The following is an 18,917-nucleotide window of genomic DNA, read 5'->3' as shown; positions in this document are numbered from 1 at the left end:
ATTCCAGTTTTTGTTTATTTTATTATATTTTTTAGAAACAATAGTCGAAAATTTATTTCGTGAAAATGAACGTTTTTCAGATAAGGAAACCTTTTCCTTGCCTCTTCAAGAGATTAAGTCTCCATATATCTGATAGCTTTCAACGCATCGTTGGTATTTGCTGCAGCAATATTGTTTTTTTTAGCAATTTAATGCGAAGCTACTTAATTTCACTTTGATTTTGGGGAATAACTGTTGATCTAAACCCTTAATAAACAACAGTCGTTTCATATAATACAAAACTTTGTCTATTAATAGCATCAGTAATTCTGTCAAAACACCAATTAGAGAGATAATATCAATGAAATAGTATATTTTTTTTACAAACTCAAACAAGAAAATTTTGAAAGTTTTGTTCTTCTTACTTCAACCCAAAATTAAAAAATTCAATAAGGCCAGATTTTTATTTACAAACCAAATCACAATAACCTTTATAGAAGACCATGACATAAACATGGGCCACTCAGTGTCATCATATGGCCTGGGACTCTCACAAGACAACACAGAATAAATGTCAGATGATCCTTTTGCTGAGACTTAACAATATTTTGTTCACAACAGTCTCTGGGAACTGACCTCTGACCTCTAACAGTGCTGAAATGTAGCCTTTCACATTTTAGTCAGGATTGCCTGGTGAGTAAGGTTGTAAAGACTGTTTTCAAGTTTGTGCCTGTTGATTTGTCGACAAACGTTGTTTTGAACCCCCACCACACACACACACACACACACACACACGTTTGTCAACTGCAGACGCGCATGCGCACACCTAACGCCAGCAGCTGAACCTTGTGTCAAAACACAGAGGGAAACCAGCAGCAGGCAGCGCAACATCTCACCTCGACTTCAGCTTTAGCTCTATTTTTTGGAAAATATTTGTCGACACAAAGTCATTTTCATTTACGTCCGCGTACCATGACCGAACAATCAGCATTACTTCTTCGAAAACAACTGGCAGGTAATGTGAATAAAATACTTTAAGCGAATCTAGTCGATATAAAGGCTACCTATCTAGCCGCTAACGTTAGCTTTTTTTTAGCTACGCAAAGCTATGTTTACGCCATAGGAGTACGCTCAGAAAGCTAACCAAGCAACATAATGGGCTCCTCTATCACTGCAGTTCAGTGTGTAGCTAGAGCTGCCTTCATTAGCCGATATCTGATGGGAATAAAGATATACATTTATAAGTATACGTGTTTCAAATAACACATCTGAACCAATACTTAATCGCTCCGCCAGCCTTGCTAGCGGGCTAGCAGGTTCGACATTAGTTAGCTGACGGAACAAAGGAATAATCAACCCAGGGACTCATCTGCTCTCATGACTTTAGCTTTGCTAATGATAGCTGTATATTTTGTAGACCTTTTATAGACAAATGTGCTAATATAGCAGTAGCAACTTGATAAAAATTACAAGCTGGCTACGTAGCTCTATCAAATAATATGTAAGGTTTCTGATGTGAAATGTGGCTCAGACTGCCGCTGGTTACTGAGCGGCTTTCAGTGAGGAGACGCATCTCAGTGTTCAAGCCCTCAATGAGGACTTCTACTGTTGGTCCATTTCGAGAATCGCCATAGATATTATTGATGTTAGTGGCAGTGGTGTGTTTTTTCTTCTTAATGCCACACACATGGACTTGAGCAGACACCAATAGTCCTGATGTACAGTCAGTCCAGTTCAGCGTCAGGGTCCAACCAATCCCCGCTAGATAAACTCTTTTTATCGCTATATTTATAAACAAAAATACAATTTCTACTCTACTGAACTGATCAAAATAATACATATTATTTGTAATTTTAGTATAACATCATTAGGAAGAGGAAGTCGATATCAAGTTTACTCAAGTGTAAAATTCCAATAAAAAATGTAGTGCAGCGTTCAAGATTATTAAAAGATATCTGACTTACATCACGGTATTATACTCCTCATCACGAAATTGATATAATTTCACTGATGCCAAAGTGACCTACTTTGTTGAAGTTAGACCTACAGAGATAATGTAGTGTACAGTCAGGATGTACTGATTGTTGAAGGGATTCTGTTTTCCCCCTGGATCTAAATAATAGCATCCACCACTGCATCCACTGATTTAAAAAAAACAACAGAGACAGGCAAACTCTATCTATGACTGATTTATTTTGTTTTCTCCATGTGTGGGGTTGTGAATCACTGGCTTTAGAGTAGTTGACTCAGTTCAGTTCTTCAAGTTGATGTTTCACTTCAACAGTGATAATTATTTTTGGAAACCACGATTTGACTCAGGGAACATTAGCCAAACTGTAATGTTTCTATTACTTAATACATATATTGATATGATGCGAAACACCAAGAATGCAATATCTCCTCTACGGATTAAACAAAAGTTATATTAGAGCTTTGCTTTAAGCGAATTAGTAAATAGCCGTATTTACATTCCAAGTAGCGCATCTTCTGTGAAGAAAATTTAACCCACATGACTGATCAGCAGTTTCTGCTGTTGACTCCATAATATATTATTTTAACTCTGGATAGCTTGAAACATGGCCAATAATAGCTGACATGAAAGAGCATTTAAAGCTTGCCTGGTGGAAGGCAAAATGCATGCTTCACTTTTTGAAAGCAACTGTGGTAAATAAAGGGGCCTATAGAGCACTTGCTACTTTTTAATTTTGATCAGAAGCTGTTAACCTACTTTTCATTCAGTTATTACGCAGTTGAATATGTATCAACCGCAGTACACAAACAGAAAAAAACATGCCTTACCTCACCTTAGCTGTATGTGTACCTTCATCATACCTGGTTCATCAGTGGCACTGGTTTTCAATGCAGATTCATTATGGCTGTGCCGCACTGTCGTTATCTCCTAAAAGTGTTTACTGTGCACCATTTCTTGCAGCAGCTAGTTGTTCCCCCCTTGGTGTTATTATTGTTAAGGTCTATTTTAAAATCAATTCAAATCCCAGTTCTGTGGTTAAAAAGGTAACCTTACCGTGGTTGTTTTTATTGACATATGAGTGAAATCACAGGTAATTGCTACATTAAGGTTTGGTTCCAAAGCATTGTTCTTAAATTACAAGTCGTCAATTACTGGTGAATAGTTTTAACACTCTCTATAAACAGGCTGCAATGAAATATTGTTTGTACTATGTTTTTTGCCTTTTATATTGTCCTTCAACCACCTTTGTGAAAAGGTCTGTGTTGTGATATTTGCACATATCCAAAAATAAACTGTTGATATCCATGTCTTTCATAATGTTCTAGGTAGATATCCTTCTTCTTTTGACCATAAATGTGTGCTTTTCTTTTGGGGCATGCATCTCTACCCCAGCCTTTTGGAAATTGTTGGCTAGTTGGTTTGTGTGCAATGCACAGAGCTGACAGTAAACAGGCAAACTACAAATTAAAAATTAAGTATTCCAAATTGTAAAATGTATATATATGTCCAAAGAATACCAGCATATTCCACATGTCTAAATTGAAAAAATGTTCGATTGAAAATAAAGCCTAATTTGGAATATCCAAATGCAAAATGGTCTTTACAGTATCAAATTTAAGATATTTATATATTCGTAACAATAGTGAATATTGGTGTGCATGTAAACATACTCATCATAACAACAAGCAACTTAAAATGTTAAGTTCTCCAAAATGTACCCAGTAATCCATACCTGGTTATTGCCCTGCCAATGTTGTGAAATTGATGTTGTGATTTATTTCCACTTTATTGTATTAAATAAAATACTGTATGCCTCTTTTTTCAGAGCTCAACAAGAACCCAGTGGAGGGCTTTTCAGCTGGTCTGATAGATGATGATGACATTTATAAATGGGAAGTTGTGATCATTGGTCCACAAGATACCCTTTTGTAAGTGAGAAAATATTTGGACAATCATGTCTTTGGTTGAGTTTATATAGATTACTTTTCAAATTCATAATGTCTCACAAATGTGTCCTGGCTGTTTTCTTTGTATTACAGTGAAGGAGGGTTTTTCAAAGCATACCTAACCTTTCCCTATGATTATCCACTACGGCCTCCAAAGATGAAGTTCATCACTGAAATCTGGCACCCAAATGGTAAAGGCATACAGCAGACACTTCACATCTTCATTTCCATCACTCGGGTTTGCCTTTAAAATTGATTTTTGCTGCTTTATTGGATGATTTTAAAGATTTTGGTAATTAAGCTGAAAAGTAATCCAGGTTTTGAGTTTATTATTATAAATGCTGTCATCACATTGTATTGACTGCTATGAAATTCTTGTTCCAATTTTCCACAGTTGCAAAAAACGGGGATGTTTGCATCTCAATTCTGCATGAACCAGGAGAAGATAAGTTTGGTTATGAAAAGCCTGAGGAGCGCTGGCTTCCCATCCACACAGTAGAGACAATCATGATTAGTGTTATCTCCATGCTGGCAGACCCCAACAGCGACTCACCAGCTAATGTGGATGCAGCGGTGAGTTTCACTACTATCCCGTCCCCTGACACTAGAAAATCTTTTTTGATTGTTATCCTGGTATTTCAAGTAAACTGAGGATGTGTCATTTAAAAAAAAATATTGTTGCTCCCGCAGAAAGAGTGGAGGGAGGACCCTAATGGTGAATTCAAGAGGAAGGTGGCTCGCTGTGTAAGAAAAAGTCAAGAGATGGCTTTTGATTAGGAATCACTTGTAAATTCCAGGGTAAATGAATTAAATTGTCCCATCTACGTAAAAATCATATGACAAACCTTGTTCTGGAAGTGGTAGTAATTACAATGTTTGTTTGTTTTTTCAGTTAAAGGAAATGCCTTCAGAGGGAAAATTTCAGCAAAAGGCTTTTGCACCCCTTGTTTTGCCAGTCAAAGGAATTGGTTGGCTTCAACCACGTTTCTGTGAACGGTTGTTATTTTCCGCAAGATGAGCCAATTTGAGAACCCTACCAGCGAAATTAACCTGTTTCCTACCTGGAATTGTATATTTAATTTTATTTATTTTGAAAAATTAATGATGTAAGATATGTCACTACTGTAAATTAACTTGCTTTTTTATCTGCTGCTGAACAGTTTCTACTTTATACCAGGTTTCTTATGCAATTTAGTGGTCAAGATTGTGTAAAACAAAACAAAAAACCCGTTACCATTAGGTCATCACTCTGTCCTCCCTACTGAATACATACCACCAGATTAATGTCGGCCCAACATATCTTTGTCAATAGATGTGATTATTTTCAACACTGTCATTGAATCACTGTTGCCTTTTGTTGGCTTCACTCCCTCACAGTCTGCTTGTTGTTCAGAAGGACAGGTTGAGAACTTTTAGAGGGTTTCTTCTTACAGTCTTTCTTTTCTGAGAAACGGCCTCCTGTTAGCATTTTCTTCTTCTGCGAGTATATGTCCAAGACATAAAAACCATGACTCTCAAACCTGCATGATCCCCTCAAACAGCTCTGTTATGTATTGTTGCTAGCTGTAGATGTAAATGGAATGGCTTACTCAGTGATTTGAGAGTTATTGTTTTATAATATATTGACTCGCACAAGCATAGCTAATGGTAACGGAAGGTTTGTGTCAACTTCTCAGGATCAAATTTATTAGCATCTCTATCAGCAATCAGTACCGTAAACCTCTAATATTCCTGGGCTGTCCTTTAACATGCAGCACTCATGGTCAATGAAGATGTCTATTAATGATCACTTCGTCTAATGTCTTTTCACAACATTATTGTAAATCATGGACAACCAAATACAGTTGGTGAAATAGCCTAAACCGTGATTAGTCCACAGGTTAACTGGCATCTGAGCTTACCTCAATGTAAAAGATTAATAAATTTGACAAGAATTGTTTTTTTTAGTTCTTAATCTATTAACATGGGGGGGTTTTAGGGGCTCCATAGTAGAGTTAGGCTAGTTTTACTTCTGGCACATTTGGCTTCAATCAGTGTATGGGTAAAGGATGTATAAGTCACATTCACTCGAGGGTTTAACTCTGAGGGTAGATTGAGTCATGCTCTTTAATTCTGTCAAAATCATGAGTTCTGATTGGTGCAAATCACCTTTACTTAATCACTGAATTTGGGTTGTAATTCTTGATAGAGAGTTGACTCACCGCTTAGTAAAGTATAAATACGTGTTCTGATGGGAAATGAACACAATCCTGTATCTAGGTTTTATTTTGAAAGGATACACAGCCGTGTTTGGGTGGAGTCTGGAAACCATTCGCTTTTTGTTCATTTTCATTGATGGTGTTGCTGACCATTAAGCCATGATGACATATATTCTGAGTTATGTTATACATCAATGATCTGTAAGTGACATTGAAAAAAAGCTAACCATCTTTTGGCGCATGCAATCAGGTTTGAAGGAGTTGGGTATGTTAAACTATGATACCATTGTTAGTACGTTCTGGGTGAATGTGATGTGTACAGTTAGTAGATTTCTGTAGACTTTATGATCACATAACTGCTGTTGACATTACCTTTTTAAGTCAGAATTTTCTAACCTACCATGACCTCCTCTGACCGGTGTTCACTGTATTTGCACAGATTCGGTGCGTTTGAAATGTCATTAAGCAATACGCTCTGAAAATGGTGTGTCCAGGTAATCCACCCTAACACCATTATTTGATTTTTGTTTTGTTTTTTCATTTTGTGTCAATGCAATGTATATTGGACATGATGCTCAATAAAGTGTGTAAACAGAGTGGCTGTAATTTTGTTTGCACTTTACATTTTAGATGAGAACACGCTCTGGGTTCAAGTAGATTAGACCTCTGCTCTGTAATTGGAACCCTGGAAATAGTGTCAGATTTCAGGGCTGGCTTCATTTCACACTGGGACTCTGCTGGCTGCAACACATACAGAGCCGATAAAAGCGCCAGCAACCTCTCTGACACATCGACAGGAAATACTGGGATTGTAAATAATGATGAGAAAGCGGGTTACATTTGTTGAGCAGCTGAAAAAAGAAAATGGCAGTGGTCACATCTTAATTGGGTAAGATCACAATGTGACTTTATATTTGTAATAAATGAATGGAGGTTATGCATTCATTTCCTGCTTATTTTTCTCAAATTGTAAGATTCTTGATTTTTTTTTCTCTTCTAGAACTGCGGAATCTAACCAGAGATGCACAGGTGGTGAGTTAAATAATTATTTAAATGCTAAAAAGCTTGCGAAAGGATCATGAATGCAAGTTATATCTTAAATATAATTAAACTCAACCACTTAGTTTCAGAGTGAAGACCTGCTTTTGTCATTTCAACTGGTGAAAGTGTTGAGAAACATGCAGATCTTTTGCTTGTGTAAAAGACGACAGTACAAGTAAGAGTTCTGTATTCTTTAATAATAGTGCAAAAGTATTGTAGGAAAATTCTGTTTTTAGAAGCCTTGTAGTTATGGATGTGAAATATTCTGAAAAGTTACTAGTAACAACTCAAGTATATGCCTCTAAAATCGAGTGGAGTTTAAATATATAGTGTAAACTCCAAAAGCACAATTTAAGTAAGTTACCCCCAAATTTTAAAGTATTCAAGTACATGTACTATGTTGCTTAATAGCAGAGAGGGCCAAGTCATTGTTTTGCATGTCATACATGTTCTCTTCACCAAATAAATTGCCCTTTTAACAGCAGGGTCATAGTTGTTAAATTTACAAAAATCACAAATGCTTTTTAAAATGTAAATATCTTTGTTCTTCATGGTTCCCTCCTCCAACTTGATTGGATGTTGCCCTATTGGTTTAAACAAAGTGGATCTTGGAAATAAAGTGTTGAAATTAATACGTTAATGTTAGTTGATTCAGGAAAATAAAGGAAAATCAATGTATTTGTGGCACACTTTTAAATAACATATATACAATAATAATTTTTCATCTTAGTCTTTGGGGAAGGTGTTAATTATAAGTCAAAATACTCATTCCAGTTCAGGTCACAAGTCATTTGTATTAAAGTCCAAGTTGGGTTGCAAGTTTTTTGTTTTTTTGTTTGTGTACGTATTTATTTTAAGTATATTTATGGACATTTTGCTCATTTTGCTCATTTTCAAGACAATAAAACCCATTTAGAAACGTTAAAAAAAACACTATCTCCCAATAAAGCAACTTCCTTGACAAATGAAGAAAAAATAAATAATTACAAAAATAAATTAAAAAACCCCTCTAAAAGCATTAAATATAAGCATCAAGAAATGATTAAATAGCAAATAAGCAAAAAAAACAATTCATATAAAAAAAATGCAAATAATACACCCAAGGTATTCAAAAGAATACAATACAAAATTTGTACACCATAGATAAAAAAAAAAAGATCAGTAATGTAAAAACAAAATATATATGTATATACACAATCAGCAGCTGATTTTAAATCCTAAGTATTAAATCTGGCCACTAGCCCGTTCACTCTTTTTTTTAAATATTTTTTTTATTTTTATTATGTCAAGTTGAGTCTAAAGCCATCACATTTGTCGAGTCTGATTCAAGTGACTCAAGTTCACTACACACATCTGCTCAACAGTCATGTTTATGTTGTAAATCACATCACAGAAAAATATAGCTCTCGTGCACGAGGGAGAAATGTATTTTAAAAAAATGAATTTTTACGTATACATTAAACGCATGAATAATAGAGTGTTGTGCTTATAATGTGCTGCTTAAATTACACCACAGATGTGTAACAGGGTGTTGTTCATCTGCATGTTGCCTTTGGTAGACTTTGAATGTCTACCTAGTCAGCACGTGAGGGAGATGTACAGAGGACCACGCGTAAATGCTTCTGCCGGCAACCAGCACATGAAGACAATACATATTCCCAAATATATGATGTCTGCATCCTTCTTACAGGTAGCCATGCATTGTAGTTTCCTTATGGTATTTTTCCTGTCATGGGCTTTACGATGGTAATGAGATAACTGTAATATTATTGCTACATAATATGTAACAAGGTTACTGTCATTCTGCCATATATAATCACATCAGGTGTTGTTTCTGTTTCAGCATCCAGCCCTGACAGCTGGACAGAGACGCTACCTTTGCAGTATAGCGAACGTTTACAGTACAGAGCACATGAGGCAGCAGATGAAGCAGCACTATCTCAATGTGCTGCACACATGTGTTCAATCAGGTGTGTATCTAAATGACTGTCAAATATAACCTTAGCCCACTATCATCCATCTCATGCCATCTTTTATATTTCCTAGGTCAGAATCCCACCTGCAGAAGGAGGTATGGGATTCATCAGCACAAAGAAAATAGGACGTTCACAAAGGATGCAGAGAAGGATGTGACAAGGGCAAAGCCTCAAGGGCAGAGGAAAAGCAGCACAGCTAATTCTGATGTCATACTTCCAAAAATAGTCAATAGATGACAGATTTGATGGCAAGTGGTATTACTATTTTAAAGACATTAATTACCTTAGAGTGAGTCCTTTTGTTAATCCGTGCATCAACACCAGCTGTTGTGTTACTGCACATTTTCAAATATGACTTTGAATGTCTTTAAACCAATAGCTGTGTGCAGTCAGTGTTATGCAGATCTAGACATATTACAAGCACCACTGCTTTTAGAGCTACAGTGCACATTATATTAACATGTTCTGTTAGATGAGTTATCGTACTTCTCATAGTATACCTGTATTTCTATTTATCACCCAAAACACAATGATAAATATTGTATTGGATATCCAGTTGTTCCTGAGTTCTAGCAGTCAGCCTTTTTTTTCATTTGAGAAAGTATTTTTCAATGATTTAGTGGGGATGGTTGAAAGTTTAAATATATGCAACAATATAAACAACAATTATTATTATTATGACTTTATTATTATTATGATTTGTTTTAATGTTCATCATATTGTTTTTATTGTGACTATGAAACTGTCTGTTTTGGCAAACTGTTAATAAAGTGATCATAATGCAGATTGGCCTATGTCAGAATTTTATAGCCTTTATCAAGACATCTCAAGGTCCGGATTGAGGTCTATAATCCACCCATCACAAAGAACATCTAGTCTTTTAAAGTGAATAAGGGTTTTAAATTGAATTTTCCTTATCGGCAATGGTTCTGAACCTCTGACCTTGAATAAAAATCTGATGCTAGTAGTAATACTAGCTCTACTATAGTTCTCCCAACTATGAATAATTTTATCAGAACTGATAATTTATCTGGAAAATAAACTAATGAATATGTGTACATTGAATGTAGGCTAACAATGTGCACACCAATGGCATCCAAATTTTACTCCAGGAAGAAGATTGGTCCTCATTATTATTTTAGCTAATTAATTAGCATTATCCTCGGCTTGGCGCGCTAGTTATCCGTGTGTTGACGAGCTCCGCCTCCTGACGACAACAACACTGTATATAAACCATAGACTGTATAAACTGGCTCGGGACTTGTTGAACTACATCTCACCAGCAAATATGAACTGTATTCTTGAAGGAAATAGCGTAAAAGGTAGTACAATTCAAGTGATATTTAAAATTTGCTGGAAAGAAAAAGTATTTTAAAAATAAAAGTATTTAAAACTGCAACCTGCCTATAAATGAGCCTCTAGTGAGGCTTTCAAAATATGATGAAAGGCATTGCTAGATTGGCTAATGTAGCTTAATTTAGCTTCTCCTTCTATCTTAGCCACTATTTTAGTGACAAAGTTGACCTACTTTATATTGGAAGAAAAGGCTAGTTTGGTGATGGTACTTGTGAACAATAGTATGTTTGTTAGTTTGAGTAAGTTTGAACTGTGGTGGTGCTTTGTTTTTGTTGCAGCATTTGGAAAGGCTCTTCATGCACTGGCACGGATTGGAGATGAGCTGTGGTTGGATCCCATGGTTAGAGGGGTGAGCAGCAACACTACAACTGGAAAGGAAACGGTATCGAAATGGAGAGAAAGAATACTTGTGAGGATTAAACCATTGCAGCAGCTTAGCAAAGCACAGTTAGTGTGCCTAAAACAATACAGTATTTAGCAAAATACAAAACCAATATAGAATAGCAAAATATTGACAGGATATACTGTTTATACATGCGGTAGAGATAATGCAAGTAATTCAATATACTGTGAAATCATAGTGCAGCTATTGATCAGATAGTTTAAAAGTGAAAAGGAGATTTATGAGTCCAGGGTGAGGGTGTTTGTGTTAGTCTTTAGTCTGACCCCCTGTCCTTTATATACAGTCATTGGTCCTGACACACAGGGGACGGCAGCTGTACTCCCATTGCAGTTCTTTCACAGCAAAGCTGAAAAATTGGTCAAGTTGAATTATTATATGTTCTTGACCTGAGCCAGGGATTATGACTCGAGTGTTATTGCTCACCATCTCCTCTGTTTAATTTTTTTATTGTTATGTTACACAAGGCCTCTGTGTTGGTCTCCAAGTGTTGAGCCTCCTTTGTCCCTAAAGGAAATGGCACTAAGGAGCTGTATATTCACTGTATCTCTCTCTTTGTCTTAAAGCTGGCACTGAGATCAGTGAATTCTACTCATTCTGCGTACGCCTGCTTCCTCTTCTCGCCGCTGTTCTTCCAGCGCTACAGCCTGGGATTAGTATCAGAGCAGGACAGTGCAACAATCAAATGCAAACTGGTCATGAAGGTACATGAGTCATGTTTATTCATCTGTAGAGAGCTCAAAGTGACATCGCAGCCCTTTGCACAGGACACAGGACCCAATTTTTCAGGATGTAGTAGAGAGAGTAGTGGAAATCCTGCCTTTTAGACTCAATGATTAAACTGTTAAAACGATGGTGACAGTCTTGTCTGAAACATGTCTTTTTGTTTTTAAGTCTATTCTACCTCTTTTCCGGTGTTTAACTTCAATTGAGCGTAATGTGGAACGATGCCAGATATCAATCGGCGCTCCCAATGACCGAGTGATGATCCAGTTTTTCTGCAGACATGGTAGGAAACGTTGCATTTTGTATCATGAGATAACTAAAGGTAAGGGAAAGATTCAACATTGATAGAGACCTATCCTATTTGACATTAAAAGACTGTTCATTTTTTAAATGGACTTTGTTTCATTACTTGGCAAGTTTTCTTTTACCATTTTCAAAATGACTCATATCAGCAGTATGCAGCAGTATGTACACTGCATTGCACATTATCGCCACTTGGTGGCAGTTGGCTCCAAATATCTTGTCTCTGCTTTTGTGATAGGCATCACAAAGACCCACAACCTACATTTCCAGGAAAGTGAGGCTCTGCAGGCAGTGTTTGCCTCACACCTCTGTCCCAATGTGGTGAAAGCTCCTGCCAGGTTAGCATCTCAGTATTCTATCATCATGTTAGAACCTCAACTTTCTTTTACATACAACAAATAGAACTTGATCCTTGGATTTGATTCTGTGTGGGTTTGCATGTGTTTTGCCTTTCCTCTGCAGGCTTCTCAGTGATATGGTGATGCATTTCCCAGTGTCCCAGGAAGAAATCACTCTGTCCACGACTTCTCTGAGAGTCAGTCTGAGTAATTACTATGAGGGGGGAAATGGTGAGCTAACATTACAATGTGATCTGGCCCAGACCCGTGACAATACCATGAGTCACAGATATGTGTTTTATGTCGCTGTTTCTCCAGCTTTGAGATTGATGTTTGACAACCTCACATGATAATTAAATTGTTGCATATGTAATTCTTCTACAAACATTAAAACTGTTGTGCAGATACTATTTGACTTGGATGAACATCTGTCACAGATCACATGAAGATTATGTACACTGAGATGTCCTTACACCCAGACGAGTTTGACTACTTTCAGATCGGAGTGGAGTCGGACATAACCTTCTGTCTGAAAGAGTTCAGGGTAACAGGGTTATTTCGGTCGTTTTATCCTGTCACATGAGAATATTATGTGTATCTTTGTGCATGTATGCAGTCTGTGTGTGTGACTGGCTCACCAGAAGTATTTCATGTCTCAGAGGTCATATTCCGGTCCTGTAATCTGGATACTCAAGTGACATGGCTCTCTGTATCGTTTCCATGTGAACTTTCCCCTCGGAGCTCCATCTCATCTTTGTAACAAAAATAGTGTGACCCAAGTGACACATATACCACTACATAGAAAGAGTAATTTAAGTTGTGAGTTTATTAAAGGCTCCACATGAGTGGTTTGCTATGAAAAAAACAGGGTCGCTCAACTGAAGTCAGTTCTAAACATTTTATTTTTTGATTAACAGCACAATATGGGCTCTTAGGGAACTATAATGTCAATTCAGAATAGCGTTCTTAGTAATCCAAAGTTATTTTATTACAGGCTCTAAAACACACCCCAATGTAAATAACTTTCTACTTTATTGACTTAAAAAAACAAAGCAGAAAGACTTGGTTGGCCATTTGGAAATTTGGATGAACGGTCCTTGTGTTAGTTTGGTTAATTGGACTTGACCAGCATTAACACCCATAACTCTTGTCCTTAATGTCTTGGAATGTTTCTTGGACGCCTGCTGTGAGGCTCCTCATTAGCCAGCCAAGTCTTCTTGTTCCTGTTGGTTTTGGAAAATCGGGTTTAGATGGATTAGAAGTTTTAGTCAGCCTTAATTTACTCAAGCATTGATATTTTGCCCTGACACTACTCTCAACATTATCAGCTAATAAAATGTCACAGTCATGGCATTGATGCACACAAGTATATCTCAGTTTTGACAATGAATTTCTGTTATTCTGTTTTTATTACAGGGTTTACTGTCCTTTGCAGAGTCACATAGCCTTCCTGTGTCTGTCCACTTTGGTGCTGCAGGAAAGTAAGTCTGTTTGCCATAGTGATTACCTTGAGTGGTGTTTGTATCTCATGTTGCAGGCCCAACGTCAGTCTGTGGGGTGCTGTACCACAGGCACTTCAAAATGAGTATGTAATTATAATGTAGTCACCATGTGACTGCAAAATGCAGTTAACTATTTTGTCTTTGGCTGCTGACTGATTTAATAACATGCAATTTTACCTTTGAAGTGATTAATTATGGTGAGTTTTTTTAATGGATGGATCAGTGAAAGATAAAAAAGAAGAGGTAATTCTGTTAGATATCATTTAGTGAGTCATGGATGTTGTGTGCAGGCCTGTGTGCTTCTCTGTGGAGGACATGGTCTTGGAGGCTACTGTGGTGCTGGCTACTCTGGCTGACTCTGAGAGCAGGGGCCCCTCTCAGCCTACAGAGGCCGCTGCTTCCCCCAGGTAACAAACACTGCTGTCACTTTTAAGCCCGTCTGCAGTAATTAGGCCCTCATAAGCACAGCTACACATGATACGATTGAGATTTATTTCCTTGTTATTTTGACCTGGCAGCGTCCTTGTCACAACTGAAGTCTTTGTAGGCCCAGTTTCTCAAATGTGCTGTGACGGTGTATTGGAGAGTATAATTGAATCTTCCCACAGGGCTCTACCTGAGCCTCTCTCCTGGCACTCAGTCAAGGCAGTTTGCCCTCATTGGCTGTTTTTAGCTTCCTAAAAGGGCATAGTGTTACAGCAGACAGCCTTGTGTCTGTGACGGAGATAAATAGGTCAAGTCCAGGACGTGTGGGGTTAGGTTAGAAGCCTGTCAGTGTGACAGTCTGTAATCCTCATCTGCGCTATGCTAGCCTGCTTGGCTGTTCTACCTGTGTCACTGTCCTGCTCTGCTAACTCTCTCTCTCTGGTGTACTGTGCTTTGGGCTCTCAGTGGATCCTATCTTTCTGTTGAACATCTGGGTCATTTGTAGCTTGGTTTGCTTGTGAGCACTGCTGGAAGTCTGCAGAGACATCACTGACCCGACCTGCTGAGCAGGCAGTTCTTCAGCACTCCTGTCCCCACTGCTCAGGAGTTCAACTACAACCTGCACCCTTCACTTTTATTTTCTCTTTTGCCATGAATCATTCAGTCTGTTTCTGAATGTAAGCAGAGAGAAATTATTAATCATATTCATAGCATTCCCGTAACAAAACTTGATTGCCTGCTGCCTCAGGGGTCCTTTAAGTACAACTGAAGAGAGAGGTTTTCTGGAGACTTTTTAAAAAGCAACTGGCTTCCTTCTTTCTGCAGTGCTCCTCTTTGTACTTCTGGTCTGTTGGCGTCTCTGTGGTTGATGACAATCATTGTGGCTACAAGCACAGAGTTGTTTTGCTACTCTGCTGAAGGCCACTTTCAGTCAGCTGATACTGAGCTGCACAACCTGTTCATAAGTATCTTTGGAAAGATGGATAAATATATTCTAAGTCCATAAAGTCAGGTATATTATCCTTGTTATTCTATTTGACTGTTTTAGAGTCTGAATCATGGACGAAATATAACTTCACCCCGAAAACCCCAAATATGTTTTTTTCCTGTTACCTGTAGAGTATCAGTGATCTCATGTATGCCTTGTCTTGAATATAATGGAACTAGATGGCAATTGGCTTGTGGTGCTTAAAGCGGCAAAAAACTAATTTGACAACAGCAATATGGCTTTCCAGAAATCACGACCTGGTTGCTCAAGCTAATCCACAGACCTTGTTGTGAGCAGTTTTATGGAGGAACTATTGTCTTTTTTCCGAACTACACTTGACAGCGCAAGATTTAAACATTGATGGTGTCCTCCTCGACTGAGCTGTAACGTTAGCTAGCTAAGGTGCCATCTAGCTCCATTATATTAGAAAGAAGGCAGATATATAAAGTCAGATAAACAGCACTACAGATAAGGGCTGACAATCTGGCCATGTATCACGATATACAAAATTGCATATCTTGATAATAGTATATAATTTCTATATGAAATACGAACATGGTGAAGCCTACTGCTGTATATTCCATACTTAATTTTAGCAAAACAGTGCCTCTATGGTTCGCTCCTGCTTCACTCCGATGTGCAAGGATAAGTATGTAAAGTGTAACAGTTATCATAATGCAATTTGGTCACTGGTTTTTAAAGATTGCAATAGGAAAAAAATATATATATATTCGATACACACTTTTATATAGTTTTAATGCTATATATTGTTATCGCCATGCCCTAGTGTTTGTTATTAGCAATTTACAAAATATCATCATTATATCTCAATATATGATTTCATCATAAGATTCCATTGAAAGATGATAAATTATCATATTGAATTGTTGCCCAGCACTCCTACAGATAAGAAGAAAAATATGTATTTTTGATTTTCGGTTGACTTTCCCTTTAATATCTTGGTTATAAAATATGTTGCTTAGAAACCACCAATTGAATTCTGTTAAAGTAAAGTCTTTTCAATTTGAAGACAACACAGTACACACGGTCAGAACCTATAGTTTAGTCAGTATATGTAAATAATAATGTAATAATCCGCAGAAATGTGTTTATTAGAATTGTCCAAACAGTTGCCCTGTTTGTGTGAAATGACTTCTCTTTTCTCTGCATCTTACTTGGCCATATCATTGCATTGACACATCTTCACTCCCTCCATTACACATGCCAGTATAACAAACAGCTATCCTCACTGGCCTCAGTGATAATCCACATTCTCAGAGTCAGATTTCACTGAGACATTCACTGTGTTGTCTGCACAGAGACAGAATTGTTAGCTTGCTGCTATAGAACATGGCACTGTACACCACAATTACACTACATAGAGCCACCACTATTTTTGCTAGTCAAGTAACTGATAATTAGGTCCGCATTAAAAAAAAAAAAGAAACTTGCTACAGAGATAACTGTGTTGTTCGTGTTCCCAGCTGTGCAGTGCCTGCTGTTCTACCTGAGGGTCCATGTGATGCAGACATCAGCAAGGCTGAGGATATCCCTGATGATATGGAGATGATAGTATCTAGCCAGGGCAGCCCTATAATCTACCCACCTGCTCTGATGCTGCCTCACATTGATCACCTTGATGGGCTCGCTGTAGCTGATGAGGCCTGTGCCAGCGACACAACGTCTCCTTCTTCCTCCACGGTAACAAGAGCTTCCTGTTGGCTTTTAATTTTTTACTGGGAGCTCCATATGGCTCCCTATGCTGCTTCCCTGAGCCGTGCAGACAGCCATGACAGGATGGGTGACACTGTGAAGTACCAGAGTGCTTCAAGTGTTTTATTTTGACCTTTACTGGAAGTAGGCCCAGCGTGCCATATTGCCTCACCATGAGGTGTGACTAAAGAAGACAAGCAAGGTGACACTGGATGTGAGAGATGGGCAGTCTGTGTTCTATGTGACCAAGATGAATCAAACATATGTATGTGTTGGAATCACAGTAAGACCCAAAGTTTTTATCACTCTTTGGTGTTGAATGTTTTGGTCTATATTTTTTAACCCTTGAAGAAGTGACCATCATCTTGTCAGAGCACTTTCTAAATACTCGATGCAGCACTCATATTTTCCTTTACTGCATTGAGCAAAAAATTTACCAAAAAAATCGAGAAGTGGACATATTATCAAAAATGTTTATTTAGTGCTTGTGCACATACACTACCAGTCAAACGTTATTTTCATGCAATGTTTTTTCTTTATTTTTGTTAAATCTACTACATTGTATATTAATATGAAGAAAAAAAACAGAACTATGAAGGAACACATTTGGAATTATGTAGTCAAAAAGGTGTTAAACAAAGAATATGTTTTATATTTTAGATTCTCCAAAGTAGCCACCTTTGGCCTTGATCGTCTCAAACAGTTAAAAGGCAAGAAAGTCCACAAAGTAGGCACACCTGTTAACTGATCAACTCATGGAGCTGACTGAGAGAATAATAGAAGTGTGCAAATCTGTCATCAAAGCAAAAGGCGGTTACCTCCAAGAATCTAATTATAAAACATATTCTGGTTTGTTTCACACTTATTTTTTACAACATAATTGCATATGTGTTATTTCATAGTTTTGATGTCTTCAGTATTAATCTAAAATATTGAAAACAATAATAATAAAAATAAAAAAAACATTGAATAAGAAGGTGTGTATGTGTACGTTTTTTTGTGGGCTGCCAAAATTAAAAAAACAGCATTGAAATTCAAAAAGCCAATGAGATTTGGCTCCTCTTCCCTAGTCACCCTCCACCGACAGGAGTGTTTCATACAGAGGGTGAATACAGGTATATTCAGAGGGACAGTATGAGAAAAATAATGTTTTTTGAACATGAAAGCATGTGAACATGGTCTTGTAAAAAAAAGAAGAATGAACCTGAAAATGACCACCTTTAGAATAAAAAGGCAACTTATTTCTGAAGCAATGATATGTTTTAATAGCTCTTTGCACTAACATAGTGCTGTCTCTATATCCCCGTAGATCTGCTCACTCCTGTTCAGGGCCTTGTCCCCTGAGCAGGACAGTGATGGTTGTGCTGCCGGACTGCCTGTTCTGGCATGTTGCAGTGACGGAGAGGAGACTGTGGAGGAAGACTATACAAGAAGCCCGACCCTCTGAGAACAGAGCTGCGACACACTACTCATTTCTCACCTTGACTTTTTATGATACTGCCACAACACTGAACTGGAGTCATAGTGATAGGATCTAATTTAATTTGTATTTAATGTATTGTATTTAATATACTTTGTATTTTAAAGATTTTCTCAAGCATGTTTTTAGTGCTTTGTTTGTTTAAACTGTTGTCAAAGTGTTATGTTCCTCACAATGTTCAACTGAAAATTAAATTGAAAAATACACATTTGTTTAGGCAATATCAGTGTGCCTATAAACTTATAACATGTGAGGGAAAAAGACTACTTGGTCTTGTCTGTGAAAGCATTACTTCAGCTTGAAGATACCACACCTGTTTGTTGATGGTAACTGGTAGTATGCCTGATGTCTGAGGAATGTGGGAGTACACACTCACACACATATCGCACAAGGTTTTCTTGAACATTACTTGTTTCTGTCCTGCATGACAGCCTGAGTTCAGCGAGGTAAGCACACTGGATGCAGAGCTGTGTGATAATGTCTTGATGGGAAAATACAACCCTGGAGGCATTCAGCTCAGAAGAATACGCCTCTGCAATGTATTGCTCAATACTCCAAGCGTGCAACTGCAAG

General features: G+C 37.5%; 2 protein-coding genes across 3 annotated transcripts; both read left to right on the top strand.

Moving 5' to 3' along the window:
* The first annotated feature begins 835 nt into the window (after positions 1 to 835).
* LOC131974120 (ubiquitin-conjugating enzyme E2 G1-like) lies at positions 836 to 4,964 on the top strand. Its single transcript, XM_059336271.1, has 6 exons — positions 836 to 994; positions 3,777 to 3,879; positions 3,991 to 4,088; positions 4,292 to 4,470; positions 4,588 to 4,695; positions 4,790 to 4,964. Exons 1-5 carry the CDS (start codon positions 952 to 954, stop codon positions 4,672 to 4,674), a joined length of 510 nt encoding a protein of 169 aa, XP_059192254.1. The 5' UTR covers positions 836 to 951; the 3' UTR covers positions 4,675 to 4,695; positions 4,790 to 4,964.
* A 4,950-nt stretch (positions 4,965 to 9,914) lies between these two features.
* Positions 9,915 to 18,607, top strand: rad9b (RAD9 checkpoint clamp component B). Of its 2 annotated transcripts, none has more exons than XM_059336268.1 (11): positions 9,915 to 10,434; positions 10,747 to 10,817; positions 11,435 to 11,572; positions 11,802 to 11,877; positions 12,136 to 12,235; positions 12,360 to 12,466; positions 12,673 to 12,779; positions 13,652 to 13,716; positions 14,028 to 14,144; positions 16,636 to 16,852; positions 18,174 to 18,607. In XM_059336268.1, the coding sequence occupies exons 1-11, from the start codon at positions 10,401 to 10,403 to the stop codon at positions 18,309 to 18,311; spliced, it is 1,170 nt and encodes a 389-aa protein (XP_059192251.1). In that variant the 5' UTR covers positions 9,915 to 10,400; the 3' UTR covers positions 18,312 to 18,607. The 2 variants fall into 2 exon arrangements, with proteins under 2 accessions (XP_059192251.1, XP_059192250.1); XM_059336267.1 differs by having other exon boundaries at positions 10,198 to 10,434; positions 11,763 to 11,877.
* Positions 18,608 to 18,917: the final 310 nt, after the last annotated feature.

Source organism: Centropristis striata, chromosome 7, assembly GCF_030273125.1.
Source record: "Centropristis striata isolate RG_2023a ecotype Rhode Island chromosome 7, C.striata_1.0, whole genome shotgun sequence".
Classification (NCBI taxonomy): Eukaryota; Metazoa; Chordata; class Actinopteri; order Perciformes; family Serranidae; genus Centropristis; species Centropristis striata.
Note: the sequence above shows the minus strand (reverse complement) of the source record. Positions and strands in the feature narration are given on the sequence as shown.